General features: G+C 39.1%; 2 protein-coding genes and 1 long non-coding RNA gene across 4 annotated transcripts; 2 read left to right on the top strand and 1 right to left on the bottom strand.

Moving 5' to 3' along the window:
- Nucleotides 1–5946: 5946 nt before the first annotated feature.
- LOC121993198 (3-oxoacyl-[acyl-carrier-protein] reductase FabG-like) lies at nucleotides 5947–7064 on the top strand. Its single transcript, XM_042547888.1, has 3 exons — nucleotides 5947–6318; nucleotides 6414–6643; nucleotides 6716–7064. Exons 1-3 carry the CDS (start codon nucleotides 6012–6014, stop codon nucleotides 6992–6994), a joined length of 816 nt encoding a protein of 271 aa, XP_042403822.1. The 5' UTR covers nucleotides 5947–6011; the 3' UTR covers nucleotides 6995–7064.
- A 13-nt stretch (nucleotides 7065–7077) lies between these two features.
- Nucleotides 7078–15693, bottom strand: LOC121993195 (probable lipoxygenase 8, chloroplastic). The gene is made up of 9 exons (XM_042547886.1): nucleotides 15279–15693; nucleotides 10363–10637; nucleotides 10014–10254; nucleotides 9460–9780; nucleotides 9289–9374; nucleotides 9103–9213; nucleotides 8359–8660; nucleotides 8015–8281; nucleotides 7078–7945 (listed from the first exon to the last, which is right to left on the bottom strand). The coding sequence occupies exons 1-9, from the start codon at nucleotides 15658–15660 to the stop codon at nucleotides 7186–7188; spliced, it is 2745 nt and encodes a 914-aa protein (XP_042403820.1). The 5' UTR covers nucleotides 15661–15693; the 3' UTR covers nucleotides 7078–7185.
- Nucleotides 8617–10751, top strand: LOC121993199. Of its 2 annotated transcripts, none has more exons than XR_006115109.1 (3): nucleotides 8617–9401; nucleotides 9491–9741; nucleotides 10392–10751. It is a non-coding gene; the product is annotated as an uncharacterized LOC121993199 (long non-coding RNA). The 2 variants fall into 2 exon arrangements; XR_006115110.1 differs by having other exon boundaries at nucleotides 9488–9741.
- Nucleotides 15694–16131: the final 438 nt, after the last annotated feature.

The raw sequence follows: 16131 nt of genomic DNA, 5'->3' as shown, positions 1-16131 counted from the left end.
TCACCATTTAAGAACGCAGTCTTAACATCCATTTGATGTATTTCAAGGTCATACAGTGCTACTATTAGCACTCGTATGGACGTAATCCTTGTCACCGGTGAGTATGTGTCGAAGTAATTAAGGCCTTCCTCTTGCTTGTACCCTTTGGCTACAAGTCTGGCCTTATACTTGTCAATTGATCCATCAGCTTTATACTTGCGTTTTAGTATCCACTTACAACCTAATGGTTTATTACCAGAAGGAATGTCTACTAATTCCCAAGTATGATTATTCATGATAGACTCAATCTCACTATTGACAGCTTCTTTCCACATTGGAGCATCGGGACTAGAGAGAGCCTCACTTAATGTTCTTGGTTCCATTTCTGACATGAAAGTCATGTAATCTGGCCCGAACGATTTCTCAACTCTAGCCCGTTTGCTACGACGTGGCTCTTTGTTTTGATCGTCAATAGTTCTTTTATAACAGCTAAGTTCGGTAACGACATTCTCGTTTGAACTTCTGTTGTTATCATTTTCAACATTTCCCTTCTTATTTGGGAATAAGTTTTCAAAGAATATTGCATTCCGAGATTCTATGGTTGTTCCCACATGAATATCAGGAATGTCTGATTTGTGAACTAGGAAACGATATGCACTACTATTATGGGCATATCCGACAAATACCGCATCGAACGTTTTAGGTCCGATCTTTACTTGCTTTGGTTTAGGTACTTCGACCTTTGCCAAGCACCCCCACACTTTCAGGTATTTGTACGATGGCTCGCGGCCTTTCCATAGTTCATAAGGAGTTTTATCACTTTTCTTATGAGGGATTTTGTTGAGAATGTGATTTGCCGATAATATTGCTTCCCCACAAGTTTTGAGGTAAGCCTGAATTTATCAACAAGGCATTCATCATCTCTTTTAGTGTCCGATTTTTACGTTCGGCAACATCGTTCGATTGAGGTGAGTAAGGTGCCGTTGTTTGATGAATAATGCCAGATTCTGAACAAAATTCATTAAACGGTGCACCATATTCTCCACCTCTATCGCTACGAATTATTTTAATTCGTTTGTCAAGTTGATTTTCAACTTCTGTTTTATAAGTTCTAAATGCCTCTAGGGCTTCGTCTTTACTTCTTAAAAGAAAGACATAACAGAACTTTGTGCAGTCATCGATAAAAGTAATAAAATACTTTTTACCTCCTCTAGTTTGCACAAATTTCAAGTCGCATAGATCACTATGTATTAACTCTAGAGGAGTCGTTGACCTTTCCACCGAATGAAAAGGTAGTTTCGTCATTTTTGCTTCCACGCACACTTCACATTTGTGTGTTCCGTCAACATTGACGTTTGGTAATAAATTTAATTTGACGAGACGTTTAAGAGTATTATTATGCACATGTCCGAGTCGATCATGCCACAAATTAAAACACTCAACAACATAGCTGGAAGCATTTATTTTATTACCATCAATATTTCGGAGTACAGGCATTACAACCATTTTGAATAGACCCTTTTCTAGGTACCCCTTTCCTACGAATATATTATTTTTCGTAAGTACAAAGTTGTCTGACTGGAACACTAGCCTAAATCCGGCCTTAACTAGTGCCACTCCAGAAACTAGGTTCTTACTGATGTCGGGAACATGGAGTACATCAATGAGTGTTAGCTCCTTTCCGGACGTCATCTTCAGAACAACTTTTCCGAGTCCGACAATTGGCGACGTCGTGGAATTACCCATATAGAGCTTCCTGCCATTTATCGGAGTATACTTGGAGAACATCGCCTTATCGGAACAGATATGACGAGTTGCTCCAGTATCAATGAACCACTGCTTCGGGTTGGTATCCACCAAGTTGGCTTCAAATACAACCGCAGTGAGATCCAAGTCCTTAAGAGAGGTTGCAACGTGGTTCGCAGTATCCTTTGGCCCCTTGGTTGGCTTCTTCGGGCGTCTGCAGTCCTTGGACAGGTGTCCTGCCTTTCCACAGTTGTAGCAGGATCCCTTGAACTTCTTTGCTTGTGCCTTCTTCTTGAACTGTTTCGGCTTTTTAGCGTTCGGCTCGACCAGGTTGGACATATCGTCTATAGTCCGCTTGGTTCCTCTGCAGTCGGATAACTTTCGATTATCCTCCTCTATTCGTAGCCTCAGGATCAGGTCTTGCAGCCCTATCTCCTTTTGCTTGTGCTTTAGGTAATTCTTGAAATCCTTCCATGACGGAGGGAGCTTCTCAATTACCGCAGCAACTGCGAATGACTCGTTCAGCTTCATTCCTTCGGCGTCCAGATCATGCAGTATTAATTGCATATCTTGGACTTGAGATGAGACGCTCTTTGAGTCCACCATCTTGAAATCCAGAAACCGGCCGACGATGAATTTCTTCAGTCCGGCATTTTCGGTCTTGTATTTCTTCTCAAGCGATTCCCACAAAGATTTCGCTGTCTCCAATGAACAATACACGTTATACAACGTGTTGTCCAAGGCGTTGAGAATGTAGTTGCGACACAGAAAATCTCCGTGCGTCCACGTATCGCAAGCAGCCTTGCTACCGTCCGTAGCGACTGGCGGGTCTTCACGCAAAACCGTATAAGGTTTAGCGTTGTTAAGTAGAACAACATCTTCCGCCATCTTTTGAAGTCGGCTCCGTGAATTTCTCCGGCTTTCTCCGGCTTTTCTCCGTGCGGAATGGTTGCCGGAATGGCGGTTGGAACGTCGTTGGTAGCCATATCAGTTTACGGAATATCGTTTACGACTGTTGTCTCCGGTATTCGGAGTATGCAACCGATCGTCGAGGCTAGTGTTCGACACTATCTCCGTGAACGATATTGCTACGGTGCTTAACGGATTGTTGCAATTGCCCCAAGATACAACGACGACAATCGTCTCGGAATCGTAGCACTCCGACTTCCGAGACCAACGAACCTTCTCGTAGGCTTCTTGGACTCTTGAATGCACAAGATGAGTGAGTGAATACTTGAGGAAGAGAAGATTAAGTTGAGTGATTTGATTCCAATCTGGAGGGTTCTATTTATACAGAAGGAAGAGGCTTTAGGGAGGGGTGTGACCTTTGGGTGGATTAATCTGGGCCGTCCGGACTGAAGAGTTATAACCCTTCACATAGCCCCTTTAATCTCATCCATCAGATCTAAGAGTTGTGACCCTCAGATCTATCAGTCATCGGATCTGGATCCATTGATCCGATGCTTCAGATCATGTCTCATCCCAAGCCGTCAGATCGTGACTCATTGTGATCCAACGCTCTAGATCGCATCACAAGCGATCCACCATACTTCTTTGATCAACGTTGATCAACGGCTGCCATCCGTTCGCCCAACCAACTGTCCAGTCATCTCCCTTTGCCCACGAGGATGCCACATAGGCACTGCCATGTCAAGTACTAGCCTGACACGTCACCCGAGTGCCAAAGTGCGCCTACAAAGCGCCCAAAGCGCCCATTGCGCCCAAAGCGCCCATTGCGCACGTGCGCACGTGCGCACGTGGCGGGCTCACAGGTGCGAGCACCTGCTCGCCCCTGAGCAGAGAGTACCTGGTACTTTTCTGAGTTAACTCCAATAACTCAACATCATTAATAAGTAAGGAATGCACATCGGAAATTTCCGATGTGGGACTATTCTCCCTTGCATTTCCTTAATGAATAACCAACGTTATTTTGGGCCGACTTTGAACATTAATTTCTCATTCACCCTTAATCGGTTTTGAGCAAATTAATAGTCTAAATCTATCTACGCGAAACGTAGATTTCAATTTTGAAGTCAATTACGACTTTCAACAATTGATGGCTTCCGATTTTTCCTCCTCACAATCGTATTGGTCCATTTAGGCCCCAATATCTGACAAGTCTCTCTATGGAACAAAAGGGTTAAGGGTTTTCTGCCACCCACCTCCAAGAGCCCGCCGCCCAACCCAAGTGTTGGCCAAATTGTTGATCAGCTTCCTCTTTGTACCACCGGTTCCTACTCGGTGTTGTCAACCTCTCTTCTTTTATGCCCTCTCTTCTATTTGGCTAATATCAAATGAAGACACAACTTATAGATTGTGAAGTCTAGCCAAACGAAGATGCAACTTATAGCTTGCGAAGTCGTCTTAAAAATATCTTGGCATGAGTACTGATAGAGGTAAATCTTATGAGGCTTGCTAGATAATTTCGTTTCATCTAAACTTTATCGGAAAGGTATAATTTTTAAACAATCTTTTTTTATCTATGTTTATATCTTGCACATATATGATCTTATTTTATAGGATGCATAAAAATTTTGAGTAAATTGTTTCCCTTCTGCTACGTATTTTATCAAAAGCATACATTTTACATCAGAAAATCCCTGATATAAAAATACATGAAAAATAATTATAAATTCATAAGATAGAATATATCTTCATTTCATTATTATAAGATCTTTTGGATATAATAAAAAAACAAATAAATGCACGAGGGCTTTAAATTTAATAATATATCATACTATTTTTAAATTTGTTTATAATTTAGCTTAACTGTTCAATATTATTTATTTAATTGATCATCTATATTGGACGAACGAACGCAAATAAACTCTTGTACTCTGAGCCAAACATCAAATTTATTCGCAAACTATTCATTTACAGTCCTATTCAATATTGTCAATCTCTGCTTGCTACTAATTAACTCGTTGCGTAACCAACAGTCTATCCGCAGTGTCACGGAGAAGGCCAAGTTTTCTGAAACGTTGATTGAGCATGGTATGGGCCACAAAGTCCAACAATCAACTTGATCTGGCAACTCGCATTCTTCAAACACGCACCTTGCCCCTCGGTACTAACGTACTTAATAAATTGTAAATCAAAGACCATCTTTTCCTCGTGATACACATTACCATGGCTCTCAAATCATTCCACGATAACGGTGGGTGATAACTGATAAGATCTTCTCAATCAACAGATAATTTTTTTAAAATAAATAATTAATTTAAAATTTTTGAATTGATAGGTAAGTATTTCCTCATTTATTTTAATATGGATGTTAAATTGTCATCAAATTGAATTCATCATCCCAGATTAGTCACGGTAAATTAAATACCTAACACCAACTTTAAGAAAAAAACGAAGAATCCCAGATTAGTCCATTGTAAAATTTTTCCTGATTTAACTTAGTTATTTTGAATAAAAAATGATCTCGCTCTCATTTTATTTTGGAAGAAAGAAGAGAGGAGGTGAAGTTTCTTTGGTCCTAAATTTATATGTATGGAAAATGATTTAATTAATTCGTCTTAAAAGGTGGCACTGTTTGCGTTGCTTTTGTGAGTAATTTCGTTTGGTTTAGGATTACTTGTTATATTTGGTAGGATGTAATCTGCCTTGTAATTACATTCTATCTTGTAATATAATCAGGATTATATTACAAGGCTGATTATTTTATTTATTTTAACTTTAAACATTTCGATTACAAAAGATAATGAAATTTTATAATCTGGATTACAAAGTAAATACTATGTAATCGGATTACATTACGAGGTCACTGTTTAACCAAAAATTGAATATCGAATATACCCCTAGTCAGCCGATCGTCCGTCGACCGCCGCCCGCCCGCCGCCGTCGTCGGTCACCGGTCGATCGCCGACCGCCGCCACCGTCGATCGCCGGCCGGTCATCAACAGCCACTAGACGCAAGCTCCGACAGAAATACGGTGGTCGTCGGTAAAAGTCACAGGATATTTTTGTAATTTTATAATAATATGAATTACATTACCTAATACATTATCTTATCAAACGTAATAATATAATCAAGATTACATTACATTACAAATTTAATTATAAACTCGATTACATCACACACAATTAAACATAGCCTAAATGATTAAATGCAAAATGAAAACGTTTACTTAAACGAAACGATAGATGCAAATTAGTAATGTAGATGCGTTGTCATCAAAAGTCAAAACCCAGTCCTTCCTCGCTTAATTTATAGGCTGCGAAGAAGCAATCATTCCTCGCTTTTTCCTGCTTAACTATCCTCTCAATATATCTCCACGGCGATGGGGAGCGGCTGGAAGCTGGAGGGAAAGGTAGTGATGGTCACCGGCGCCTCCTCCGGCATTGGCCGCGACCTCTGTCTCAGCCTTGCCAGCGCAGGCTGTCGCGTCGTGGCGGCCGCGCGGCGAGCCGACCGCCTCAAGACCCTCTGCGAGGATATCACCGCGTTACGACCAGGAAACCCGACTGCCGCCGCGGCGGTAGTTCTGGATATTAGCGGCGGGGAGGCGGTCGTCGCGGCCGCTGTGCGCAGGGCGTGGGACGCGTTCGGGCGGATCGATGGGTTGGTCAACAACGCCGGAATTCGAGGTATACTTTAAAAACATATCGGAAGGAACGTGTTTTTTTTTTTAAATTTAAAACATCTCTCTTTCTCTTCCTAATTAGATTGTCTGTTATTTCAGGAGGTGTGCATGCATCGCTAGATTGGCCAAAGGAGGAATGGGACGACATCATCAGAACCAATCTGACTGGAACATGGTTAGTTTCCAAACACGTGTGCAGGCTGATGCGCGACGCCAAGGTCAACGGATCCGTCATCAACGTTTCATCCATTGCCGGACTCCTTGGCTCTCGCACTCCGGGAGCGATCGCTTACGATGCTTCCAAAACAGCAGTTCATGCACTCACTCAGGTCAGGTAGTAGTAATACATAATTTAATTAATTCATGGTAAGTTATGAATGAATGCCCTCCCTGAAAAACAGGCAATGGCATTGGACGTGGGTGCTTATAATATTCGAGTGAATGCGATCGCGCCTGGACTGTTCAAATCGGAGATAACAGCTTCCCTAATGGAGATGCCATGGCTTAGTGCATTGACAAAGAAATTAGTTCCATTGAAAACACTCGGCACCACAGATCCAGCAATAACCATGCTCGTGCAATATCTGCTTCACGATTCGTCCGAGTACATCTCGGCCAATGTTTTCATCGTCGATGCAGGGACCAGTCTCACAGGGGTCCCTCTCTATTCCTCGCTCTAATTAATACTCCATAGTCGATATGCTATGCATGATATGCTTGCCAATATTCGTCCCTCTTCTTCTCCTCCTCCCAAACTGTTCGATTAAATAAGTGGATAATCAAATTTCACTCCATGGAAATCTTTTATTGGAATTTGGAAGTAAATAAGTTATTTATTTAATTAATTAATGATTTTAAATTTAAAATATATTTAAATAGAAACGCTATTAGGGACTCCTTTTCCTGTGACGCCGGGCGCCGAGAAGGGTTTCATGAGCTCGTACGGCACGAGTCCGGCCCCAAATCTGTTCCTGAGCTCCGGATCGGAGTTCCTCGCGTCGATCAGCCCCTCGATCTCCTTCAATCTCACGCTGAAGCTCTCGAACGCCGACTTGATCGCTGGCTCCTCCGCCCACGCCGCCTCCGGCGCCCCGCCGAGATACTCCTCGTCCTCCGAGTGGTTCGACAGCACGTCCAGCACCGCCATCACCACCGTCGCCTGGATCTGGCTCGGCAGGCACCGCAGCAGCGACGCCTCCGGCCTCTTCAGGAACCTCTCGAAGCTCTTCTCGTCGTCGTCTTCGGTCGGCATCTTGGTCCGCGCGATCGATGGACGGTTGGGGAAGTAGCCGCCGAAGTGGTACTGCCCGAAGTTGACCGCCGCGTGGTGCGCCGACGCCACCCAGATAATGGTGGTCAGAGTCTGTGAGAGGGCCTCTGGACTTTCCAGCTTGGGCCACCACGGCTCGTCCTGCTTGTCGCCGTGCCCCTTGGTCCGCACATCGTGCCACCAGGCCTGGAGCTCGACGTCGCCCGTCACCTCGCTCGCCGTCGGGTAGTAATGCGAGACGTAGTCCCGCACCCATTCCTCGATCGCCGACCAGATCAGGAGACCGTCCTTTGCGAAAGGGTAGTCCTCGATGGTCAATCTTAGGCCGTGCTCGGCCGTGGCGTCCTCCACTGCCATTCCCCTGCGCCAGTGCACGCCATTAGATCGAGGAAATCTCCGAAAGATGACGCTTTTAGTAGTTGTTGCATACCTTCGTATTAAGTCGGCTGGGAGAGCTTCCATGTCGAAACGCCAGCTCTGATCGTAGGCCACGGAGCTGATCTCTATGGAGTACTTGAGCGGAGAGAAAGCTATCTCAATGATTCCACCGGCATTGATGAGGGCCTGCCTTGCGAGTGCATTGATTTCCATGGTGTAACGGAAATGCGGGTGCAGCAGGCGATAGATGGGGTGTATCTCGCTGAGCTGCCGATGCGCTGCAATCGAGTAGGGCTCCACACAGCAATGCGTTCTTAGCCTGCCATTTTAACCATTGGTAATCAGAAATACTTCTAATTGTGGTGAATTAAAAAGGTGGTCTTTGTATGGGTATACCAGTGGCTGATGAGCTCATGGTGGCACGAATCGTGAGCACGGACATGGGACTTAGCATGCTTCCACAACCAATTTTCAGTTGCATCCGAAGAAGGCCTGAAGACCTGCTTCCACTGGGGCTTGGTAGCGGAGGCTGGTCTGGTGAGTTCAATTACGAGAGGGCTCAGTCTGCCTTCATCGGTGAGGAAGAAGATGGTACGAGAGCCATACAAGGTGGTGTCCTTCAACTCTCTCACTTTGTGCACGTATGGCAAGAATAGATCATGATAGTCCAGAATGAACAGCCGTTTGTTCTCCAGCGCCTGAAGAAATCAAGGTATATTCATCATTTTTCCCTCTTAATTTTTTTTTCCCTACTAAATCATTTCCATATGAATGACAAAGCCAGTCTAAATATGTTCCAAGTAGAATCAAGTTTCTGCCAATATTGAGGAAATTTGTGATCTTTCACAATAAATAGGGGTGCATCATATTTTTCTCAAGTTCTCTATTTTTCTTCCCCAAGTCAATTTACCCTGTGAAAGGAGGATTTAGTTAATTATTGAGGTGTCCTCAGGTGTCTGAAATTCTATCCGGTGATCCTCTCAGGTTTGTTTGTGAAATTGTGTTCCTGGTGAGTTTGATATCAATTTATATCCCTTTTGTCCGTGTTCTAGTATATCACATTCTCTTATTATTGTAGATTGATTTGCTAGATCATGTTAGGTCAGATTGATTTGCTTTTGAACAATGAACACACGTTACCTCTTGCATAGTCATGACACCTTTGATCTCTTTCTCAAGTATTTCTTCTGTGATTGCCGAGTCTGCTGGGCCATAGACCTTCGGATCCAGTTTGCTCACTATAGGGAATGTCTGCACATTCATCAAACTAAAGTTATCAGAAAAATGCATCGTTCATTGTTTAAGAGAGATTCTAGTTGTGATTACCTCCAGCAGCTCAATGGCGTAGGGATTTATTCCAGCCAAGCATTGGCGAGCAAATTCTTCATCTCTGAGCCATGAGAACTTGTCCCCTGCAATCAATTTGACATTTTACTCCAGTAAATACTCGACCCACTTAGTTGTTGAACTAGCTAGCTAATGCTGATGTTTGCTTACTGTCAATCATTTCTGGCGTTTCAAATAGCAGGACTTCTTGTTTTCCGTCAGTGACAGTCCTCACCAAGCGAGGAAGCACACCCCGCAATAAGCCCGCCCCTTCGAGCTTTGGCAGATTCAACCCTTCACTGAAGAGTGAATCAATGGCGGTGAAGTATGGGAATCCTAGATGGACGTCAATAATTGCACTCTGGATTGAGGGAACAACTGCACGAAGCACTGACCGAAATGTCTTCACTGAGAAATTAGCCGACTTCACCTCGGAAAAGGCTTCATCTCTAGGTACGTAGAAGGAGCCACTCCTTGTTTCAGATTTGGGATCTGTTATTTGCACAATACGCTCAATTGTTTTATTGCTTCTTAGATTCTTAGATAGTTAAGGGAAAGTTTCCAAACTTTGCATCTGAATCTGATCATTTAACTGGGTTCAATTGATCTTGTTGGTACCATTAAAAATGTGTCGAGAATAGATGACTCATTATTTGAATTTCAGGTGTTATTTATCCATACTACGATAGACAGGCATATTGAGTGAGTCTTTAAATCACATATACCTTTTTTAGACTTTGGACGCCCTGTTCTGCAACGCCTTGGGTATGGATACTCTTTGCTCCCTCCAAGAACTGGTCTGGTTTTGTCAACATCATCATCTGGTTCGCCAAGATCATTATATACATCGTAGTCATAGATCCTTTCAAAGCTCTTGCGCTCTCCCTGACCATTTCCTCTCAAAATCGCGAGCTCCTTTGCCCTCAATCGCACAAGGCCATTTGGGGTTTGGGCTGGCAAGTACGACTGCTTCGCCGAATATTAATGAATAATGACCGTGAAAATTAAGTACTCAAGCATATATTACAGATTCCATAATACTTTGCAAGCATATAGTATAGTAGTTGTAGTTACCTTGTTGATGAAGAATAATCTTTTTTCAGGGTTGTCGGACTTTGAGGCCACCCATGAGTTGCATGTAAAAGTGGGCAAAGTTGCATTAGGATTGCTGGTCACAAGCTTGATGTCCTTGACGAACAGCTCCTTGCTTTGATCATTCGTTACAAACACACCTCCAATGGTGCCAAAATCCTCGCCGACTTCAAAGGTGGCTTCATACGTGATCAAGTTGCCCTCTTTGCTCGCTCTGCGAGCATAGGCTGGAAGAGTCTCCTTCTCCAATCCCGTTTCTTTCTCAATAATATTATGGGAACATGCACAAGAACAAATATTTCATCACATTCCTATGAAGTTTAATTTCAATGCCTGTCGTTCAAGCAATCGATGGAGGCATTTGCAATTAAGTTTGATCTCTCTTTCTAGTGTAATTGCAGCAAGGAAGGAAGAGAACCCTTCCCGATGTGACGGAAGCACAAGGGAATCCTTTCCTTTTCCTCTCAAGGACGACTTGATCATGTGTATTATGGAAGTCTGCTAGGACGAGGCTCATGTATGTATGGAATACTCTTGGTGCATATATATATATATATATATATATATATATATATATATATATAGAGAGAGAGAGAGAGAGAGAGAGAGAGAGAGGTTCTCGTGAACTCACTCGATGTGATGATCAGGGATGCAACTCAAATATAGAAGATAGTGCTGATGTTTGGCCTCTTATTGCAAGCAAGAACTAACACAATGTTTTTTTAAATAGGACAAAAATCAAAAGACATTCCAAACAAAGGGAAACGTGAACGCCCCTTAAAATATAATAATAATAAATAAATAAATAAATAATGTCTTTTTATAATTGTACTTATTTTAAAATTATCTCCGGATCCAGTGCTATTTTAGAAGCTTTTATGATTTTATTTTAAAATTATCTCTCTCGATCCGATATTATTTTAGTAGTTATCGGATAATTTTTATAATTTGTAGTAGTTATTGAATGCTTTCCATAATTTATAGAAACTATTGAATATCTGTTACAATATATAGAAGTTATCTAGTAGATGTTATAACATGTTTAGGGTGAGTTTTAGATTTAGAATTTATATAGTGTAGAAGTAGGGATGGTAATTTTCTCCGTGGGTTTGGGGCTTCGCGGGGAAAACCCGAAATGGGGATGGGGATCCTCGATTTTTCGGGGATGGGGCGGGTTTGAGAATACTATTCTCATCCCCGAACCCGCCTCGAATATTATTATTATTAATATTAATAAATAATAATATGATTTTTTAAAAAAATATTAATAATAGTGTTAATATTAATATTAAAATTTTTGAAAATATTATTAATAATAATATTATTGATATTGATATTAATATTAATATTATCATTAATAATTATTATTAAATAATAATAATAATATAAATTAATTTAGAAATGGGGCGGGGATGGGGAATCCCCGAACCCGTGGGTTCGGGTTCGGGGAATCCCCGAACCCGAAAAAATGAAAACGGGGCGGGGATGGGAATGGCAAACCCGGCCCCGCCCCGCCCCGCCCCGCCCCGCCCCGTTGCCATCCCTATGTAGAAGTTACTTAGTAGATATTATAACGTGTAAAAATTATATAGTAATTGTTAAAATGTGTTTAGAGTGAGTTTAAGATTTAAAATTTATACCATGTAAAAGTTATTTAGTGATTCCTACAACATGTAGAAGCTCCTTAGTAAAAAATTTTTTTTAAAAAAAAAGTAGATTTGTTACCTTAATGGCTCTCCTAGAGCCGACCCCATGGATATGGAGGGAAGTTTATACACGTACACAAGCGTTGAGTGCATGGTGGGATCGATCATGTCGGTCATCACCCCGAGGGATCGACCCCTGATCATTACGTCAGAGTTGTCATGCACCCATAATCTATGCTACGCTCTAGGGGTTGTAGAAGCTACTTAGTAGCTACTACAGTGCGTGGAAGTTACTAGTAGCTACTACAATAATGAGTTTAATGAGGATATTTGAACACCATTATATCATAATATTATTTACCAATTTAGTCAAATTATTTAAGCTTCATCCAAATAACTTTAAAATAGATGTAAAAATTATTTTGATATAATAATATATTAAAAATACAATCAAAGTCCCACAATGAAAATAAATGAAAAAGAGTATGGATTTAAAAAATTATAGATTTCTCAATTGGTATGAGACATTTTAAGATAGTCCAGAAATAAATGCGTGAAAGCTTAAATATCATATCATTGTGGAGATTGGATTCTTTTGATTTTAACAATTGATATTAAAGTCATGATCTATATCAGAAGTCATATGGAGTGACCTTAAACAAAGTTGAGAGAAGACCCGTAAGTCAAGAGTGACTAAATGCTTGAGAGAATATCTAAATTATGAGAGTAATGGTGATATTTCATTTAAGATAAAGATGGTTGAGAATACAATCATAGTCCTATATTAGAAATATATGAAAAAAAATCATGATTTTAAAAAATGAAAGATATCTCCATTATTATGAGACTTTTTGGGTTGAGCATAAAAAAAATTCATGAAGATTTAAACCCAAAATAGATAATATTATACTATTATATGGAGATATGTGAATTCTTTTAATCCTAACATAATATTCAAATATCTTAAATCTTAAACTCATATTAAGTATATGTTATAGTAGTTACTAAATAATTTCTACACATTTAAATTACGTAACTTCTACCCATTGTATAGGACATAAATTACAAACTCATCCTAAACCCTACTTAACATCTATCCATAGTTTCTACCCATTATAATAACTATCTGACCCATAACTTTTATAAAATCATTGGATAGAAAGATAATTTCAATATAAAATTATAGAAGGGGTGTCTATTTAATTTTTCTTTTTTATTTAAAGGGATGTCGTTTTGATAATTTATTAAATCTCACACGCCCGAATTATATTGGGTAAAGCATGCAAGTGACGACTAATTGGAAGATGATGACAATATATATAATGACATTGTTGGGTCCCACACAATCATCAAGTTGCGCGCATAATCCAATACAAGCACTATCGTGGCGGTCCTTTATTTCTCATTTTTCGCTAGTTGAGGTGGACACAGCTAGTCAATTTAGTTGAGATGGACTTTTATCGCTTGTTGGTAGAATTGTTGGTCCCTCATTGCCTTCGCCTTATGAATAAATTTAATATTTTACCCGATTTATGCCTTTATTCCATCACACTTACATATTTATAGTATTATTTGTATCTATTATGTATAATTTATAATTTTTGTTTTAGATTGTTCATCATAATATATATTACTAGCGATTTTACACATCTACTTCATGAAAATTTTAATTTAATTTTTTATATTAGATATTAAATTGATAAAAATAAATATTACACTTAAGTCGATAAATTGGGTAGGGGTGCATACCAACAACAAGTTACCATAACACGGACTCCACTTTTAAAAAATTATTTTAATATCGTAATTGATCTTAGCTAAAAAGCCAAGAAAAACATGCTTTCTAATACTATCGACCTAAGATATTTATAGACGATTCTCTACTAGTAGTATTATCAATTTTAAAATATGGGACAAAAGAGAACTCTAGATTTCTAATTGATTAATGTAAAAAATTCTCAATAATACATCGTAACTACTCTAGACCACTAATTTATTAATGAGAAAATTTTTAATAATACATCATAGTTGAATAACTCTAGATTCCTGATTGATGCGTTTGTAGAAATTACTAATAAAGTTTGAAATTATTTTCAGTACGAAAAGAAAATAAGATAATTAAGTAATAATATAAATTATTTGTTATATTAATAATTTATAATTGTACACAAAATCAAATTATCAAGCTCAATTTCGTTCCAAGTTCAATAGATGATAATATATATATATATATATATATATATATATATATATATATATATATATATATATATATATAGATATGTAAAATTATTAATATAATAAATAATTTATATTATTACTTAATTATCTTATTTTATTTTCATACCGAAAATAATTTTAAAATTTATTCGTAATTTCCACAAACGCATCAATCAGGAATCTAGAGTTCAAAACTTAGCTGCGGTGTATTATTAAAATTTTTCTCATTAATACTCAGCTACGACTTATTATTAGAAAATTTTCTCATTAATTAATTAGGGATCTAGAGTTTGAAATATATATATATATATATATATATAAATATTTTATCTGGCATAAATATATATACTTTAAATTGAATAGATTGTATTATAAAGTCATGTCTAATATTATTAATTAACATGATTTAATCCAACCGTTTACGTTTGAAGATCCAGCTTTTAGGGCAAGCAATTCCAATATTTGCATGCGCCCTCCTAAACTTACAAGTTATTAGAAAAAAAAAACAATTTTAAAAAAAGTATAAATAGATGCACTGCACGTGTTTATAAATTTTAATCAATTTTTAATTCTAAATATAAATACTAAGTTCCTTGTGCCTAACCGTAATTGGATTAAATTGATATTTAAGACTTTTCCAACTCCATACACAAGTCAATACGTATATATATATAAAATATCCCCATGTTTATTTCATTTTCTACATGAATTCAAAGCACAAAATGCACGAAAATTTTGGTCCATGCATGCTTCGACAAAACTCCAACATTTTATTATTTTTTCTGCAAAATTATTAAAAATAATTAGAAAATATACGTGGCCAATCTTATCCATCACGATCGAGGTTATTTAGTTGGTCCCAATTTGAGTTTCTGAATTATATGAAATCATCCTAATTAACCACTTTAGATCTTAATGTATTCAACAGGAAAAACTAAAAGCCAGAGATTAATTACCAATAATAAAAAACTAACAATAGTTAACAGAGCAAATTAATAATCAGTTATACGGAAGTTGATCAATGAAACTCACTGGGATCGAGCTGTGCGCTGACGAGCTCAAGCAGGAGAGATTTGCCAAGCAAGTCCTTGACGCCGTCGGTCAGTTTGGAGAACCCAAGGAGGCTGCCGAGCACGCCGGCGGCCGTCGATTGCACCGTCACCACCGCCTTCACGGTGAGGGAGCCGCCGTGGCCGTCACCCGTAGACAAGGTCACTACTTCCTTAATCTTCACGCCGGTGCAGCTTATGGTAATACCACGGCACCTTCTCGTGGGCCTGCGCACCCCAGAGGGCAGCATGCCGGGATTACGGCTTGGCCGGAGACGGCGGCCGGCGCCATGAAAGGGGAGAGGTGGAGGAGCACGGCAATGGAGAGCAAGAGGAGGAGGAGGAGTACTAGGTTTTGCCAACATTGTTTGTCTTTCAATTGTATTGACATATGTGAATCGTGAATGGAAGCTGAGTAGTTATAAAGGCTATCGAAAGGTAATTTAATACAATTATTTTCACTATTAATTGTTTGGCTTTCGCTCTCAAAGTAATTTCATATTAAATAATAATTAAGACGTGAAGGTACTTGGAGATATAAAGACAAATAGAGACGGTAGGACTTATTCACTATTTTCAAAGTCATCGTTTGACAAACAATAAAATCATTAGAATACAATTATTTTCTTTTTATAATCTGGATGATTAAGTTTCTTCCAATAATCCTGATTCCTTTACAAAGTAAATCCAGAATGATTTTTTTTTTTTTTTTGATGAAAGAAAGTTTTTTTTTTTTTTGATGAAAAGTAAAACTAAAACTGATAAAAAAAAATTTTGATTAAATATTTTTTTTTCTTTACTCGGTTAGTTCTAGGTAGCCGCCTCGGCCTACCAAA

This window comes from Zingiber officinale, chromosome 6B, assembly GCF_018446385.1.
Source record: "Zingiber officinale cultivar Zhangliang chromosome 6B, Zo_v1.1, whole genome shotgun sequence".
In the NCBI taxonomy this organism is placed as follows: domain Eukaryota; kingdom Viridiplantae; phylum Streptophyta; class Magnoliopsida; order Zingiberales; family Zingiberaceae; genus Zingiber; species Zingiber officinale.
The sequence above is the reverse complement of the archived record's forward strand: the minus strand, read 5'-3'. Positions and strand labels throughout refer to the sequence as shown.